This window comes from Sinohyriopsis cumingii, chromosome 15 (genome assembly GCF_028554795.1).
Source record: "Sinohyriopsis cumingii isolate HCF-2022 chromosome 15, ASM2855479v2, whole genome shotgun sequence".
Lineage (NCBI taxonomy): Eukaryota > Metazoa > Mollusca > Bivalvia > Unionida > Unionidae > Sinohyriopsis > Sinohyriopsis cumingii.
The window spans coordinates 127,771,916-127,788,164 of record NC_142975.1 but is presented as its reverse complement, the minus strand read 5'-3'; the positions used below and the strand labels follow the sequence as shown (position 1 = coordinate 127,788,164).

Sequence of the window (16,249 nt, the reverse complement as noted above, 5' to 3'; positions counted from 1 at the left end):
GAATTTCTTTATGCTCCATCCCAAGTACAGTAGGCAATGAACTGAGTGGATGAGTAAATTAAAGTCAGTGCTATATGCATCTATTAGCTTCAATATACTGCTTTGGGGAAAGGGCGATGCAAGTGAAAAATATACCCCCTCCTCTCTCTCTCTCTCTCCAATTTTTTCCCTCATTATTATTATGTTGTCTTTTTGAATATTTTGTGAAACTCGTATTATGAAGGGAAAGGGCTAATTTAATGTTAGAACTTGTTCCCAATCCCTTATTTCCTATTGTGATAATAACATATATTTAAACTAATGAAATTTATTCCATCTCTTGCCTAGCGTTAGCTTGTGTTCGTTGTTCATTTGTTGACGGTCGGACCCAAGTTGCATGAATGTTGGTCAGATATAAGTCACGCGTTAAGATTCGCTGCGCAAAATGGAGTCTTATATAATCATAATACCTTTATAACATTTTATTTGCACACGTTCAGTAAAAGAAATTGTTATTTAAGTGGAAATATTTTGGCCGACATTACGTCGTCTCAGCAAAGCTGCCCTAAGGTTGTGCTTTGATGGTGTGCAATGTGTCTACGTGGCGTAATTTGATAAACAATATACATGTACATTCAATAATAACTAAGTATTTCACATAAATGACCAGAAGGTCTTCCAATCGGGGTGTGGGGTGTGGGTGGTTGGGTTTTAGACCGAACCCAAAAATAGACTCGTCCGGCTATGAGTACAAAATGAGCTAGCAATGAGAATGCATATCACTTTGGACGGTTGTAAAAAGAATAATGTTGGCCATGGGAGAGCAAAGATCTGGTAAGAGTTGTTTACTATTTATATCTATTTAACGAATTTTGTGCAGGTTTCGTCTCTGCCTTGCGGAAATAAACATAGATCGAAGGGATGGGTGTACAATTGCAGAGGGTCTTGGAGAGAAAATTAGTATCGCTGCAGCAAACAATGCCGCTGTTTTGGTCGTGACTGAGATATTTTGTTTATAATTTGTTTGAATCAGTGTGTGTGTGTGTGTGTGTGTGATTAGGATTTTTAACGTAGCTTTAAAAAAATTCAGTCATATCGCTACGATGTCTACAGTGTGGAAGTTTATTGTGATGTCTGGCACAGTGTCATCATGCCGCAGACATGTAGCATGATCTCACACCCAGACACATTATCCTGACACCAGGCCAACCAATCCTAACACTAACCTCTTAATGCTTAGCGTCTAGCGAGGCAGTTGTTAGTACCATTTTTGAAAGTATTTGGTATGACTCGGCCGGGATTCGAACCCACGACCTCCAGCTTCGAAGGCGGACGCACTAACCACTAGGCCACCGGAGCGGTCTTGAATCGGAGTGGCATCTTGATAAATGCTAGAATTGAACCATATTACAATGTACCATGTCAGCATATATTTGTTCGACTGTAGATTGTACCTCGTCCAGGTTTATCATTATTATACAGCAAAACGGATTATGAAGATGGGTGCGTTGTTCTGACAAAAATTCAACTGTGTTTAAGAATGAAAAATACCCACAATTACTGTAATTACTGTGCATGTAATGTATTGTCAAGTCATAGTTTCTTGTAAAATATTGCATCTGATCGTGACGTGGTTCGTATTACCACCCCCACCCCCCACCCCCGAGTTCCCCGACATTGCCATCATGATTATTTGTCCCGACAGCTAGTGCAAAAGGAGACATTTCAAATGCGTTCTACGGATAAATCGAGTACTTTACTCAACATTATAAAGCACTGCATGCTAAGTTTCTAGGCTGATTTGAATCTGGTCTATTTTGGTCAAACTTGAATGCTACAAATCTGTTGCTGCTTAGTGATATGTTACATAACCAATCCGTGAGCAAACGTTATTCCTTATAATTTAATATCAGGTACTTAATCTTTATAATCTTATAGTTATATTTTAGACGGTGGCTTAAAATCAGTAAAATTTGTTATTTAGGTGAGTATAAACTAAACGGTTTTTAAAAAGCCGAAATAGAAAACCCCATACAACCAGGAAAATTCGATCATTCCTGTCAGACCTTCTAAAGATGAAAAGGCTATCAAGTTCATATGTGTATCGATAAGGTATCGTAACTTAGGTTGTAAATCGTATCGATCAGTATGCCACTGGAGAGGTCCGTCTCAGTATCTTATCCGAAGTCCTCAGTATCTTATCCGAAGTCCTCATGCAGGCTGATTCAGTTCCATTCGTCCTATGTGCTGAAATCCCAGGAAACATGTTTTCACCTTTGCATCAGTCTTCTTTCATGGCTTGCTGAACATTGTTGGACTCTTTCTCTCAGTTCCAGGAAACTTCTTTTCACCTTCTCATCGGTCTTTTTTTTTTTTTTTTTTTTTTTTCTCTTTCTTGGCTGCTACACTACTACACCTGGCAACGGCTGCGTCGGGATACATCGCGATGGTTCCCCACAATTCGGGACCTTCTGTTTATACTGAGCGACAAGGGTACGTGACGGGTAGATCATCCATCGTTCCGCCGAACTGCTACGTATACACATCTACGCCACTGACTTCACAGTACTCGATTAGTAGGCTACACGTGGCAGCACGGGTACCCCCTCAGTTGGCTCCTCCCCTCTTTCTACCACAGAAGGTACAGCACTATGTTGATGGTTGGACGGCTGGTGTCTGCTTGAATGAATAGATGCATGCGATAAATTGTAACCATTAAAAAAGCGAGAAAACGAAGGGATACAACTATCCACAGGCAGCAGTGCTAAATAGTTCTGTTACAGATGGAAATTCTCACTCTGTAATCTTGATACAGAGTACAAATTATACAGTGGATGAATTTACGGTGGAAAGGACTTGTTTCATAAAGTTGAGCCATTTCAGAATGTAAGTACAGGGTATATATAACGGTTATTGGTATTACAAACTACCTTAACGGGTGGGTGGGTGTGGTAGTCGTATATCACGAATAGTACGTAATGAGTTTAAAACTGTATATTATTAACTTACAAGACTTTCATTTAAATGTTCAAAGGAAATCTGTTTTACCGAAATGTTATTATATGATCTAAAATAAGCAATTTAATATTGTATTTTACGATCACGGCATAGAGATAGTATGAAGTTATTGCATTGTAATTATCTTCTTGCGTGAAGACTAATCAAGAAGCATCGAGTGTTAAATTTTTCATATACATCGGGTTCTACATACAATGCGCGTGGCAAACATCACGATGCCAAGTAATGTGGGCTGTAAAGTCAACCCGGTCTACTGACTGTCATATTAACATGTATACCTGTAACCCGATGGCTATCAAACTTTCCATATTGTAAGAACCATTGTGGTCGGAACCGATAATAACAAAGAGAATTGCAATTTCCTGAAATACATACTATACAATGACATATTTACTTCATAATTTACTTTACATTGCATCTTTTATGACATGTACATAAGCCTTAATCCACCAAAGTTAATATATTCAGGTATCATGAATCGTTTGTTCTTATTTCCCCTTTTAAGATACTGAAAAGTACTTGCCATTAGATACGTATCCTAAATAAATCTTACATGTACACATAAATCCAATGTATATTGAACTTTATTGCAGGTATGAGAACTTTTTATAGTTGTGGTATCCGCTCCGCTAGTGTGAGATAAGGCACAAACCTCCAATAAGAGCTTGAATCAAATTAAGGAAAAGACAAATTTTTTACAAAATTGAAAACTGATCACGTAAAGTGTGTGAGTTGCATACTTTACAACATGGTATTTCGTTCAGTTCTGTTGGATATCACGATTGTCAATAACCGTGAAAGCAAACAAAATACAGCGAAACATCGTTAATGACGGGGAATATGATATGTATATATCCATGTGCTTTTCTATATTGGATTGTATGGTGTTTCGAAGATGCCAAATTGTCACGTGCCTCCTACGGTACTATTTCTAACACCAGAAAAGGTGGATTATTAAATTAGCTCCGAGCCCCCAGTCAGCAATGCCGACGGTCTAGGTGTATGAGAAACACGGTGAAAAGTATAACAATTTAATAAAATGTATCATATTTATTCAATTGCAAATTTCTCAATCGCGATTTCTTTCAAACAAATTCAAACAATGACCTATTCACAGTCGCAAAATACTAACATCATATTAAATTTAAATCTTAAGTGAGTGTTTTCCTTCTCTGTTGATTCTGTTACTCATCTGCCTGCCTTTTGTTTCTCTTTTCTTACTTCCGGTACCCCCGAATACGTGCTCACCTGGCACTTCCTGATCCGTCATTCCGAATCGTCCGGTACTCTCTTCCACCTTTCCTTTCGGCACTGCGCCTCCCCACAAACTGATTACGTCACAATACACCATCCACTTACTCTCTACGTATTATCCCGCTCTCCTATCCTCTGATGTCGCCTCCCACACCCACCCGGAAAGCTTCCTGTTGAAATAGAAGGGACATACAATCTTGTCTCCTTGCTCTAATCTAAGGAGAATTAACCAAACTCTCACAGACCTTTCATCAGAATAATGGCGAATACATTATCGGGTCAACTCACGCACTCACATCTAAATATTCTATACACGCTTGAATCTACAATAATTGTGCTATAACAGTAACAATATTATCAACGACTGAGACATGCATACACATCCCTAATTGTTAACTTCTCGACATAGTAACTATCATCATCAACAACAATCATATGTATTTCCTACCCTACGAATTATAAAAAAACACATAAATATACAAATACCTAATTATGTTAACAAGTCTAACAATGACTATCTCTGCATTATTCCCAATCTATTCGTTCATATACTAATAAAGTAAGTGTAAGTTCTAACACGATTTACTAATAAATTCAGTTATGAAATTCGATGCAAGAAAGCAAATTACACAATGAAATAATATACATACGTTAATTTTTCATGTTAATAATTAGCTATACACTGTGTTACGATATATTGTTAATTAAGCTATACATGGAATATTACAGTTCTAATAAATAAAATGTACATACTGACGTATCAATCTTACAACACCTAGTTACGAAAGTGAGACAAATTCGGCCGAAGATAAGTTACCTCAAGAAGCATTTGTTCCCAATCCAAACTTAGAATTTCACTAGAGTTCCTATTCGCCTTTCAACTAACGCACAACTTTGGCACTTGGAGTAAAGTCTACTGTCTCAAAAATTTTCTATTATCCACCTCTAGCGACGGTCAAACATGTACTAGCAGAACAACGGACTTAGTCCGAACAAATTGCTTATTTAGACTCCGCCCTTGATTTGAATCCCTCGCTTCGATTGGATACGGTATGGTCTCTTTGAAAACTGTCCTGGTTTAATTGAGCTCTTACCAGTTGGTCTCAGATTTCCGGACCCAAAAAGTCCGAACTTGCTCTAAGTCGGTCTTGACAGCATTGACTGATTGCAAAATAAACCAATGTGTCTCTACAGAGTCGTAGATTTCCGTTTGAATTGAATTGTGAACGGATCGTTGTGTAATGATTAAACAATAGACAGGCAGATTCTTTGTGTCCATAATACATACTGAGATCATCCCATGTGCTCTTAACTAAGAATTAACTATAATATGTGTATACATGAAGCATGAAGGATCAACAAATTGTCCCCACAACGTGCCACACATGTTGGGAAAGAGTTGACACTTATTTGTATAATTATGTACACATTTTGTTGTAATTTAATGTCATTTTATGTAGTTTGCGATGCCTAGTTATTTATGTTTTTGGTATGACGTTTGAACAATTAACTGGATACATTAGTTTGTCTCGTTGAGCGGTGTAGTCAACTGCAAAATTATGTGTGATTTAGAAATCAGGATTAAAGGGTCAGTTGAATGTAGCTGGTTATTACATAAAGGGAAAGTCTTAGCTTTTGTACGTTTTGCCTTGAACCTGTTGTTAGGATACCAAGAAAGTGTTTAGAAATTTAAACTTAACATTTATTAATTAATGTAGCTTAGAAAATTGAATTACCAATTGTGGTACAATAGATAGTTAACCGTGTACAGAAAAACATGTGAGAAGAGAATATAATGTTCAAGACTCTTGAATTTTAAAAGCAAAATAAATTTTGGGACTAACGTTTTTTTAATTTTCACTCCATATAGACTCCATATTGCTATACATTGCATCAAAGTCTGTGAACAAAATGGTATGGAATCGCTTTTATTATAAGTTATTCTTTCGTACACTGAATGTGGCATAATACTTAACTAAAAGAAATGCCGCATCACTAATACCGTAAGTTTTAGCCATTTCTTCAAAATCGGAATAATATCCCCACCCGCCTGTACTTAATTATGCATTACATTAAGGGTGATTGGTAATGCAATACGGGTGGGTGGAAGATGATACTTCGATTGTTACGAAATAGCTACAAATTATGGTGCTAGCACAAAGTCTCCGACAACCTTTAGCAGTGAGTGTGTGAAAGAATAAACTGTAATAAAAGATACATTCCTTATTGTCCGCAGACTTCGATGCAGTTTACAACAATGTACGTATGCGGTGAAAAATGATATGCTGCTGACACTTAGGAACAATCCATTTAGTGGCAAGGTAAAGATTGTACAAAACTTGGAGAAACTGAGCATAAACTGTTTTTATGCGCGTACTGTTTGTCCCTTTCCCCGAGAAAAGAAAAATGGCTGCTATTCAGTCCTAAACCACCTCGGCACTATTTTGGCAATAACGGCACAATCTTAGTAAGAATTATGATGATCCCCAAAACGAGCAGTCTGGAACATTTGCGTGCTTACTTTACACGCATCTCTCCGTACATTCAGTACATTATTATATCAATCTTACCACAATTGGCAATTTAGTTTTTAATACTGTATTAATGAATATTGAGTTTAAATCTCTAACCACTTTCTTATCCTAATTTATGGATTTATTGCCAACTGTACCAAATGTTAGATTTTGGTATAACAGTTCCCCTGTATATAGACCACCGACCACATTGAGCTGCCTCCTTGTATCTTGGTTTTTAAATCATCCATCTCGTTACAAAACTCTACACTATACAACGACGAAGATTAATTTAATTAGTATTCAGATGTTATACATAAAACAACATAAAGAACTAGTAATCACAAATACAGAAAAATATCACCAAATCACCAATAGTATGTGTATAACTATTGTACAAATAAGTGTCTCCGCTTTCCCTATAGGTGACCTATTCAATGCACCGTTAGAATCTACTGTATAAAACCACATGGATATATAAATGTATACATGTCAGTGACCGCAACTAAGCATGCTACGCTATACATTAGCATTCACGATTACTGAAAATCCAACAGAAATGAACGAAGCATTATTATCTTCTAAAGTATGCACAGGCTCGTATATCGTACCTAATCAGTTTGTAATTTTGATCAGATTTATCTTTTTCTTAATTTGAATCACACGCTTAGTTTGCGGGAAGTGTCTTCTCACACACTAGCGGAAATGCATGCCATAACTACAATAGTTCTCATAACTACAAGCAAATTCAATATATTTCCCATGTCTGCATACATATAACGATTATTTAAGATAAGTAGCTAATAACAAGTAAATCTGATTATCTTTAGACGTGTCTTAATAACGAACGACTGACGATACCCGAAGATATACACTTTGGCAGATTAATAGTTTAAAAAAAAACTACATGCCGTGAAAGAAGATATGAAACGAAGTAAAAGTAAATACTTTATTTTATTCCTGTATTTCAGGAAGGTTTCGGAATTTTCTTCGCTATTATAAGTACCGCTCCGGTGGCATAGTGGTTAGATCATCCTCCTCCGATGCGGGAGGTCGTGGGTTCGATCCCCGACCGAGTCATACCAAAGACTTACAAAAATGTTACTAACAGCTGACTCGCTTGGTGTTCAGCATTAAGAGGTTAGTGTTACGACTGGTCGGCCTGTGACAGGGTGGGACATCATGATACATGTCTGTGGCATGATGCCCCAGTGCTAGACATCACTATAAACTGCCACATTGCAGACATCGTAGGCATATGACTTAAATTTTTTAAAGCTACGTTAAAATTCCAAATCACATCACATCACATGACACTATTATAAGTACTGGGAACAGCTGAGGCTTGGGAAAACATCACGCACACCACCTCATATGCTTGAACTTTTCATGTATACGCATCATGCACATGACCCATGCAGGTGACCTTTTGATGTATGCAAGTCTACTAACTTTTGTTTGCTACATGTTTAGTTTTCTTTCAAACGCTGAACATGTGTTCACGAAAGTTGCGTTGTACATTATCAGATTAATTCATCTAAATTAAGAGTACGTTTATTGTTAAAGTTCATGAAGGACTCACGGTACTAATTCAACTCCAATAGTAAACATATAGAAACACTATCATATTCAAAATTCAATAACTTAAAATTTCTGGGTGCTGATAATGAGACCTATAATTCTCCATGCACATCTAACCTTGGTGCAAGCTTATGTGTGGAGAACACCATATGACCCGCGGCATTTTGTTTACATACATGTGCACGAAACACGTGTTATTGATTCTGCACCAAATGAATCAGGTGCTACTTTCATTATTGAGTACTCCTGAGTCAAGCCTGTACAAATGCTAAAATTGCATCAGTAGAAATTTGTCAGTATTTTTTTACATTACATATAGGATAAGCTCTCAAAAGATATTTTTCCTAAAATTGTAATTTTCATTATTAACCAACTATGGACCACCAAACCCGTAAATACTCTTTTACCCATTTCTAGACTGGTTCACAGTTCTTCCGTATAATTAGTACCGTGTTTCCTGAAGATGATGATTATGATGATAGTGGTAGTGTTTTCAATGACAACGACATCATTGTTATGAGTGTTACACGATAAACAACTTTCTTATGTATTTCAACCCCTTAAAAAATAGTATGCACACTACTGTTGAAATTGATCAACACATTAACAGTCCATAATGAATTATTTCGTGTTTATCCCCTCCAGCAAACACTGGGATATGCCAAACAGAAAAGGAGCCGATCTACTCGGAAGGTTCGCGTTGTCGGATCGCCACCTAATCTTTAAGAGATCCCTGGTTTCGATCCAATCTTTAATTTTATGTATTATTTTCCAACATTATCTCCCCACAGTGGGACTAACTCGGCAAATTCTTGTGAAAACACACATCAAAGAGTTTTTTGTCTAATGTCTAAAATAATTTATCTCCACCATTTAATGCATTAAGTTGCTTTCTGTCTGTCACTCTCTCCATTAAACGTGCCAGATAATTGTTAGTGGTTTACATAGACTGTGGTCATTTCACTCTTAGGAAAAAGAAAAATATGTTGAGGTTTGCACATTGAAGTTGAGTCTCTCATACAATGTTTCTGATTTTCCCTAAACTTCTGAACAAAGTAACAACAAACACACAGCTAACGTAAATTGATCAATAGAATTAACGGTCGATAATTAATAATTTCGGATTTATCAACTCTAGCAAACACTGGGAGATTGGGAGTATCTACTCGGGACGGCTCACGTTGTTGGATCGCCACCTAAACTTAAGGAGGTACATGGTTTTGGTCCAATCTTTAACTGAGCATTATTTTTCAACAGCAGCATGGTCCCCACAGTGGGATTAAATCGGTTTTACAAACCCAGATCAAGTCTTAAACCCAGATCTACAATACCATCGCTGGGTGTTGTGTGTACTGTTCATCAAAACCGTAACCTCTGTGCATTTGTAACCACCTCATCTGTCCGAGTCATGGTCCTGGTCCTTTTCTGTGTTATTTCCTCCAACCCGCCTTTTCCATGGATACGTCCATGTGTCTTCTTCTTACATGATCACGAAGAGCTACCGAAGCTAAGAAACAGATGTCTGATACGAGTTTTATATGTATGAACATAGCTCTTACTATTGTCAAAAATGTCACAAAGGAAACATTTACACGGTCTTACAGGTCTTGAGGCCTCTCAGGTGGCCTAGTAGTTAAAGCGTCCACCTCGGATGCGGGAGGTCCGAGTCAAACCAAAGACTTTCAAATACGGTACTAACAGTTCCATCGCTTGGTGCTCAGCATTAAGAGGTTAGTGTTAGGATTGGTCGGCCTGGTGTCAGGATAATGTGACTGGGTGGGACATCATGCTACATGTCTTCGACATGATGCATCAGTGCTAGGCATTACTATAAAGTGCCACACTGCAGTATGACTGAAAAATTGTGAAAGCTACGTTACAAATCCATATTACACACAGAAACACACACACACACACACACACACACCAGGTCTCGAACCACTGAACACTTGTTGCATGCTTTGCTATATAAACTAAACGGACACTCAAACCGTTACATATTACAGGTAAACTATCTTACGCTGGCACCATCAGACTAAGGGTCATGCTATAACATAAAATATAAAGAGAATAATAATAATAAGAAATACTGCTTGTAAAATAAAGATTTACACGAAGTGCTAGAGTATCCATTATGTCGTAAGATTAAGAATATTTCGAAGCAGAACATATTTAAGGAAGAAAATGTTTCGTACAATAAAGAAAAATAATAATAACCACTCCACCTGGAGCCAATTTAATAATGCCAAGCGATTCTTTTCTTCGTTACAGTTCGTGCAGACTGGCAAGCCGAGGAAGGGGTGCTGGGCAGTAATCGCTACATGTTAGAGAATCAGGTAGCTTGTGACGTCACGTTCTACGTAGGCAAGCAAAGACAAATAGCAACGGCTCATAAATATGTCCTTCTTAGTCGTAGTTCTGTGTTTTATGCCATGTTATGTGGCCCTCTGCAAGAGACTGGGTCAATAGACGTGCCAGATATTGAGCCAGATGTTTTCCAGCAGCTTCTGAGGTATGTTTCATAACGTTTTTAATTTAATAACATGTTACAAAAGGTAATGTTTGACAACGAAATAACAATAAAATCGGAATGAAATGATCATATAAAAGAAACTTTTTGTATAAATTAATGTGCTGAATCGTGTGTAATTTAACCCATTTTATCAATAATAGGTGAACTTGTTTCTGTGACACTGAGATTTTAATTTGAATCGTAAATATGTTTTCTTCATATATTTGTAGCTCATAATAAGACAACCCATGCAATCAGAAATTGACTTCTGCAATTAAACATTAAGTTTATATTAATATTTACATCAGTAAGTGTATGATACGTGTTTTAAATTATGCCTTGTATTTCATATGATTAACATGAATCTTGACGAATATAAACTTGTTATGGATCTATAATGAACTTAATGCACACCTATCCTTGGTAATCCTTGTTTACAATACATTTTATGATTATTTTTTAAAAGGTTCATGTACTATGAGACTTTTGAGCCAAATGGAGACTCCATCCTTGCGCTACTGTATGCAGCGAAGAAGTACGCCGTATATCTCCTGGTTAAAGAGTGTGTGAAGTGGCTGAAGGATATAGTCAATGTCGAAAATGTGTGTGATATCTTTCAACAAGCCCAGGCACTTGATGAGGCGGATCTAAGCAGTATGTGTTTAGAGTTCATAACGCACAATGGACGTTCTGTCCTTCAGCAATTGTCATTCAAAGACTTGCCATCAGATTGTGTTGAGCTGATAATTAAGCAAGAGGAGCTCTGCGCACAAGAAGAGGAAGTATATGAAGCTGTGAAGGACTGGGCACAAAACGAGTGTGGAAGAAGAAATATGAAACCATGCGCTGATAACATGAGAGAAGTGCTAGGTGCATTGCAAAATCACATTCGATATGCTTTGATGGACAGAAGGTATTTTGCGGACAGAGTCATACTAGACGACATATTGACCACAGACGAGAAGCTCCACCTTTGTCGAAGTTTTCTTGGCAGTGATAATCTTGACACTTCATGCTTCATACAGACTGCGAGAAAACCGAAGTTCCAACAGAAGCGGAGAGTGATGAGGTTTTCCAGTCTGGCTTTACCTTGTCGTGCGGCGTCAAACATTCATGCCATAGAATTCAAATGCTCAAGGAAAGTGATACTCACGGGAATCGTTATATATGGGGCAACACTTCCACTTGGTAATCCACGTCGAATGTCTGCTTCGCCATCCTTTATCTCAAATGTTAGAGTACAGTTACTGGATGAATCACAATGCAACATATTCTCAATGACAAGTTGTAGATTGATATCAGAAGAGAAATTTCAGGAGGTACTCTTCGATGAACCAGTTGTTCTTACACCTTCATGGTATGCCGTTATTCTTCACATAGAGAGCCCTGGGTATACGCATTGTGGTGATAAGGGTGAAAAGGCTATTAGCATAGAAGATGGAGTACTTATTGAATTTAGAAACTGTTCCTTATCCACAGGTTCAACAACTGTCTCAAGGGGCCAGATCCCAGGTCTTCTGCTTTGCATTTGACTCAAGATTGTACTCAGTCGTAAAAACAAAATGCTGAACGATTAAAGTTGTCCAGGGTCCCCGTTTCTATTAAGTTAAAGAAGCTTGTAAAATTTGTTTTTACGTCTTGTGGTCGAATACCAAAGGATCTTCTGCATTGGTCCTGGTTCAGTTGGTTCACTGGTTCGACGTCCGATATCGGTTAATTTTTATCACTACATATCCATTAGTTCTCAGAGGAAAGTCATGAAGCTTAGCAAAGTTTCGATTTAAGGTCTAATAGCTACTGAATGAAAATGGTGCGCCTTAGACAGCCAATACAACTGCCGTATTGGACATCTGTAACACTTCTTGTGACATTTCCGGGGCCCCGAGTAGTCGAGTGGTCTAAAGCGCCTTCCGTTACAGTATCACTGCCATCTCACCTCTGTCTGCGTGGGTTCGAGTCTCAGATTCGACCAATGTGGGTATGTGAGAAAGCTTGATAGTAGCTTCTCGTGGGTCGGTGGTTCTTTCCGGGGTTTTCCCGGGTTCTTCCTACACCATTAATACTGGCTGCCATGTATAGCCTATCGTGTGCTGAGAAATAGCGTTAAACCCTACAGCAGTGACATTTCCTGTATGGTTGGTCATATCGACATGTGTTTTCAATAGAACACTTGTGATCTTTTAGTTACAATAAATGAAAATGGTCGCTGTTTCCTCTATATTGGACACCAAAGGAGGACACGTTTCACTTACTACCAGCTGAACCACAAAATGAAACTGTAAATGAGTTGACCACCATGGGGTTAAGGTATTTAGGGAGCACACCATTTGTTACATCCGCCTTGGCTACACTTGATGTGTATGCATTATTTTATATCTTGATTACACATTTTACTGGTCTGTGCATGAGGTTTGCAAAAGTGATATCAGTCAAAATATAAACTTAGTGTCATTGATTGTATTTATTTATTCGTTCATGCAGTCATTATTCATTCAATCATTCATAACGGTGTAGGCTACGAATCGATACCGAACTATGTCCGTTAGTTTATTTTTCAATACAGTTCTTGAATTCATTTTGGAAGTTCAGCACAGTTGTAGGACTATTTGTCAGAAAATCGGAAGTCCATCTTGATCTTTACCTTCATGATGCAATTTAGAGTTTAGCATTTTATTAATTTTTATCACTTATTCCTACTTTTTAATTGGTGGGTGAATAATCTTACATAATTCACTACAATTAAATGCATAAAAGAAGGCTAATTATATTCTTGTCTGACTGTATTAATAACTTTCAAATCATTGCTAAACATAGAAATCTTAAATTTTCTCTGGTACCGCCAAATGATAAAATATCGGTGATTCTCTTTCTTTGTTATATATTTTATGGCCGCATTATTATTTAATGAATTATTGTTGTTAATCTTCTTCTTGTTTTGGTGTGTACTGTTTTGTCTTGTTTGTAAGCTATAACTAAAAGTTTACCTGGGTAAAGTTCAACACCTGAACGTAATTATAACCTCAGTTTCTTGAAGCAAACTTGTATGCTGTTGAAATGTTCGATTAAGAAACATAGGTAAGATGAGGATGAAGATAAAAGTTGGTTTGGCCGACAGAGTCTTCATTCTTGCATTAAGTTCAGACTTTAGAAATACTTACTGTTGTGTTCAGATATAATTTGAGAGGAATCATTTAATTAAATATTCGTTGGAATTACAAGAGCTCATTGAAATTTTGGACTAAATCACTATTTTGAGATCATTATGAATTCATTCAAGGATACTATCGATTATATCATTTTATTACATCAAGACTATTGTTATATCAGCCTATTCGACACTGTTGGTATATCAACACATTCAGTACTGGAATTCATTCGGAACACGATATAAATTTAGGATTATTTGGGATTTTATTCATGTTAATGTACATTCTCCTTAAATGTTCACGTTGTAACTTCGAGAAATAAACGTATTTGTTGATTTTAATAAACTTGTTGGTTTCTCTTCTTTCTGTTACTTTAAGACCATAAAGTCCTAATAATACAACTGAAAACCTTTATGACCCGAAACTATTTCCGGTTATGAGAAGTTTTCGGTTTGCAGAGGATTTTGCAGGTGTGAAAAGTTTCTTTCTGAGCGAGTAGAGAGAGAGAGAGAGAGAGAGAGAGAGAGAGAGAGAGAGAGAGAGAGAGAGAGAACGCAATTATGATAGCATCTGTATTTGTGTCTAATAAAGTACACGAAATGAAGAATTCTTTTGTTTATAATTTATTTTAGATACATGTATTTAATGAAGATTTACTTAAACAATATGCGTTCCTACCGAACATCGTATCGTGTCTCGTGAAATAAACGTCTGAGAAATGAGATACGGTACTTATATAACATTTACTTAAGTCCACTGAGTTTATTAAAGATATATAACAATGTTTAAATACTCCGCATAATTCATAATGTTCGCAGTTCAAGAACATGGCTTGAAGAAAGGATGGAGCGTTGTGTTATTTCTTACGTCGTTTTTTAAATAACGTGGCTTGTGTTAATTCCCCCATTACTTGTGCCATAGCCACATAACGCGCATCATTAGCAACCGCGAAGATTTTAATCTCTTTATAAGCTCTAAAATTTCAGGATGTGTCATAATACTGCCAAGTGGGTCAGAAAACACATTCTCATCATCAAATTCATCGCTTTCAGCATTAGCCTCTTTCCTTTCTCGAAATTGTTTCATCAAGTTATTTCAACGCGTCTCCTATTTCATATGTAATGATCAATTTTGTATTTGCTTAAATTTAGGTCATCCAACTGTTACTGTTAAGCCGATTTAAAGATCATATGAAGTTATGACTTTCATTCTTCAGTCTTCGGTGTTCGTTTTCTCATCCCACAATTTGCTAAGGACTGAATATTGAATTATTAAACGTGAACACACACACACACACACACACACACACACACACATATGTTAAACTTCTTCAAAGAAAATCAATATTTAGATATAAAAGCTATGCCATGCTTAATGATAATAACATTGAATTCTTACCTTGTGTGACGCGGTATTTAATACATTTGCTGATCAGGATCAATTGTGAGAATATGACGTTTACATATTGTTGTAGATAAATAATTACGTAACCAGATTAACATTTCATTAATGTTGTAAATTGGTAATCTTTCAAGGGAATGAGTCGGTAGTTAGACAGTTCCAACATCCTTTATTTAGTAAACACTGTTTGACTGAGTGTAAAAATCATAATAGATATAAGCTTAAAGTGGGCAGACATTTAGTGCTATGGAGAACCATATTTGCAGATAATTATGTAAGTAGGTGAAATCCGGCTTATTTTTGCTAATTCTCAAGGACATATTGAGAAATTGAAAATTATTTTTTTTATGATACCATGTGTGCATATTGTAATTTCTCTTAATTCAACTGAATATCTCTATTCATAAGAAAACAATAGTCCCGGCTTAGTGTTGTTGATACAATTACTATTTTAAACCGAGCATATAGTTACAGGATCGGAAAGCACGCATTTTATGTGCAATATCCAAAGGTCATTGCTATTATCGGACTTGACCTTTCAGCCACATAGTGATTGGAGTGTTGGAACAGTCTAGCAATGGTCTTCTGATAAATGCATATCACACTCTCTTGTTCTGCGTACTGTAATGTTTACATATCGCACCGTCCTCTTTTGCGTACTGTAATGTTTGTATTCTGTGTACTGTAATGTTTGCTTATCACACCGTCCTGTTCTGTGTACTATAAGGTTTGCATATCACCGTCCTGTTCTGTGTACTGTAAGCTTTGCATATCACACTGTCCTCTTATGTGTACTGTAATGTTTGAATATCACACCGTCCTGTTTTGTGTACTATGAGGTTTGC

The 16,249-nt window shown here is 36.9% G+C and overlaps 1 protein-coding gene across 1 annotated transcript; it reads left to right on the top strand.

Moving 5' to 3' along the window:
* Positions 1-2,070: 2,070 nt before the first annotated feature.
* Positions 2,071-14,364, top strand: LOC149782743 (BTB/POZ domain-containing protein 6-like). Its single transcript, XM_089934911.1, has 3 exons — positions 2,071-2,865; positions 10,617-10,857; positions 11,324-14,364. The coding sequence occupies exons 2-3, from the start codon at positions 10,667-10,669 to the stop codon at positions 12,387-12,389; spliced, it is 1,257 nt and encodes a 418-aa protein (XP_089791037.1). The 5' UTR covers positions 2,071-2,865; positions 10,617-10,666; the 3' UTR covers positions 12,390-14,364.
* Positions 14,365-16,249: the final 1,885 nt, after the last annotated feature.

Coding starts and splice junctions, on each gene's coding strand:
- LOC149782743 (XM_089934911.1), top strand. CDS start 10,667: ATGTTAGAGAATCAGGTAGCTTGTGACGTCACGTTCTACGTAGGCAAG. Junction 10,858..11,323: donor GTTTTCCAGCAGCTTCTGAG/GTATGTTTCATA, acceptor ATTTTTTAAAAG/GTTCATGTACTATGAGACTT.